This window comes from Eimeria acervulina, genomic scaffold, assembly GCF_000499425.1.
Source record: "Eimeria acervulina Houghton genomic scaffold, Eah_scaff1374, whole genome shotgun sequence".
Lineage (NCBI taxonomy): Eukaryota > Apicomplexa > Conoidasida > Eucoccidiorida > Eimeriidae > Eimeria > Eimeria acervulina.
Genome location: NW_013550263.1, coordinates 4556 through 6944, shown reverse-complemented (window position 1 = coordinate 6944; position 2389 = coordinate 4556). Strand labels below are relative to the sequence as shown.

Sequence of the window (2389 nt, the reverse complement as noted above, 5' to 3'; positions counted from 1 at the left end):
TCGTTTGGGGGCCCCTGGGGCCCCTCTGGGGGCCCTTTCATTTTAGGGGCCCCTTACCTATGGGGGGACCCCTACTAGTACCCAGTCCCTCTAAGGGGGCCCCCCAAGTCCCTCTAAGGGGCCCCCTATACTTCTAAGGGGGCCCCCCAGGTCCCTCTAAGGGGCCCCCTATACTTTTAGGGGCCCCCCTATACCTCTAGGGGTCCCCCTATACCTCATGGGGGCCCCCTCAGTGCCCCTAAGGGGGCCCCCAGCAGTTGCACTGAGGGGCCCCCTAAGTCCCTCTGAGGGGCCCCTTCATTTTAAGGGGGCCCCCGTTTCTCTAGTGGGGCCCCAGTGTATCTGAGGGGCCCCATCAATTTAAAGGGGCCCCCAATAACTCTAAGGGGCCCCCACTCTATCTAAGGGGCTCCCAGTCCCTCTAAGGGGGCCCCCAGTCCATCTAAGGGGGCCCCCTTCAAGCTAAGGGGCCCCCCGTCCCTCTAAGGGGCCCCCAGTCCCTCTAAGGGGCCCCCAGTCCCTCTAAGGATCCCCCAGTCCATCTAAGGGGGCCCTCTTCAAGTAAGGGGGCCCCCAGTCCCCCTAAGGGGCCCCCAGTCACTTTGAGGGGCCCCTTCAAGTTAGGGGGCCCCCAATCCCTCTAAGGGGCCCCCAGTTCATCTAAGGGGGCCCCCAGTCTATCTAAGGGGGCCCCCCAGTCTATCTAAGGGGGCCCCCTTCAAGCTAGGGGGCCCCCAGTCCCTCTTAGGGGCCCCTCAAAGTTAGGGGGCCCCCATCCCTATGAGGGGCCCCTCCTTTTAGAGGGGCCCCTCGTTAATAAAAAAAAGTTATAACGGGGCCCAGGCATCCTTAGGGGGCCCCTCCTTGATGAAGTTATATACTTATATCCCTTATCCTTTCAGCAGCAGAAGCTGCAGCAGCAGCAGCAGCAGCTGCAGCAGCAGCTGGAGCAGCTGTAGCAGCAGCAGCAGCTGCAGCAACAGCTGCAGCAGTAGGGGGCCCCCCTCTTCTCTTTTTTAGGGGGCCCTCCTGTCTCTACTGTATTTGCTGCTGCTGCATAAGGAGACAGCTGTCTCTGTTATTTATTTTATTTGTTTTATTTATTTTATTTGTTTTATTTAATTTATTTATTTTATTGTCTCTGCTGCACATGGCTTTGATATTTGGGGTGAAAATCAAACGCCTGCTGCAATCCCCTAAGAACAAATAAATAAATATAAATAAATATAAATAAATATAAATAAATATAAATAAATAAATATAAATAAATATAAATAAACAAATATAGATAAATTAATACATATGAATAAATACAGCAGCAGTAGCAAGATCAGCAGTAGCAGCAGCAGCAGCAGAACCAGCAGCAGCAGCAGAAGCAGCAGCAGAAGTAGCAGCAGCGAAAACAGCAGCAGAGACAGCACCGCCACCAGCAGCAGCAGGCCCAGCAGCACCAACAGCAGGCCCAGCACCAGCAGCAACAGCAGCAACAGCAGCAGCATCAGCAGCAGCAGCATCAGCAGCAGCAGCAGCAGCAAATGTGCTTACCTAGGAATACGAATTCTGATGCATCTGCTAAGAGGACGCCGCACTGCTGAGCGGAGCGAACATCACACCCCAAAGACACCGCAAACTCTGCTGCTGCTGCTGCTGCTGCTGCTGTTGGTGTGGGGTGTGCACCATCACCATCATCAGCAACAGCAGCAGCATCAGCAGCAGCAGCAGCAGCAGATTGCATGTGGAAGGTAGCTCTACCGCTGCGCCGAATAAAGAGGCGACCGATGCGCCCAGAGGGCAGCTCCTCCAATGTACTGAGGGGCTCGCTGCTGCTGCTGCTGCTGCTGCTGCTGCTGGGTTGCTGCTGCTGCTGCACCATGGCGGCTCTGTCAAGAGGCGGAAGACACCGCGGCAGCTGCAGCAACATAAATGGGCCGCTGCTTGAGACAGATTCGTTGCTGCTGCTGCTGCTGCTGCTGCTGCTGCTGATTGCTGCTTCTGCTGCAGCTGCTGCCTCCCGCAGCACCGCCCCAACTGACGGAGGAGGCGGCTTCGTCTGCAGCACAAGATACAACACGAAGAGACAATGCAGCAGCAGCTGCAGCTGCAGTAGCAGCAGGAGTAGCAGCAGCAGCAGCAGAAGTAGAAGCAACTACAGCAGCAGCACAAGCTGCTGCACCAGCCACGCATGCTGCTGCAGCAGCAGCAACAGCAGAAATAGCAGGAGCAGCACAAGCTGCTGCACCAGCCACAAATGCTGCAGCAGCAACAGCAGCAGCAGCAGCAGCAACAGCAGCAACTGAGATACTCACCCAAGTGAAAGGAAGAGACAGCGGCGTGTATATGCAGCCATCTTGAGTATCTGCTGTACTGAGAGACTCCAAAGAAAGACCGT

General features: G+C 55.6%; 1 protein-coding gene across 1 annotated transcript in view; it reads right to left on the bottom strand.

Annotated features, from left to right (window-relative positions):
* Positions 1-1175: 1175 nt before the first annotated feature.
* Positions 1176-2389, bottom strand: part of EAH_00059050 (hypothetical protein, conserved) — a gene marked incomplete at both ends in the record, with an annotated part of 2555 nt that continues 1341 nt past the window's right edge. Inside the window, 2 exons of the mRNA XM_013397213.1 lie at positions 1176-1186; positions 1546-2050. Coding sequence (XP_013252667.1) covers positions 1176-1186; positions 1546-2050 — 516 coding nt within the window. The remainder of the gene's footprint in view (positions 1187-1545; positions 2051-2389) is intronic.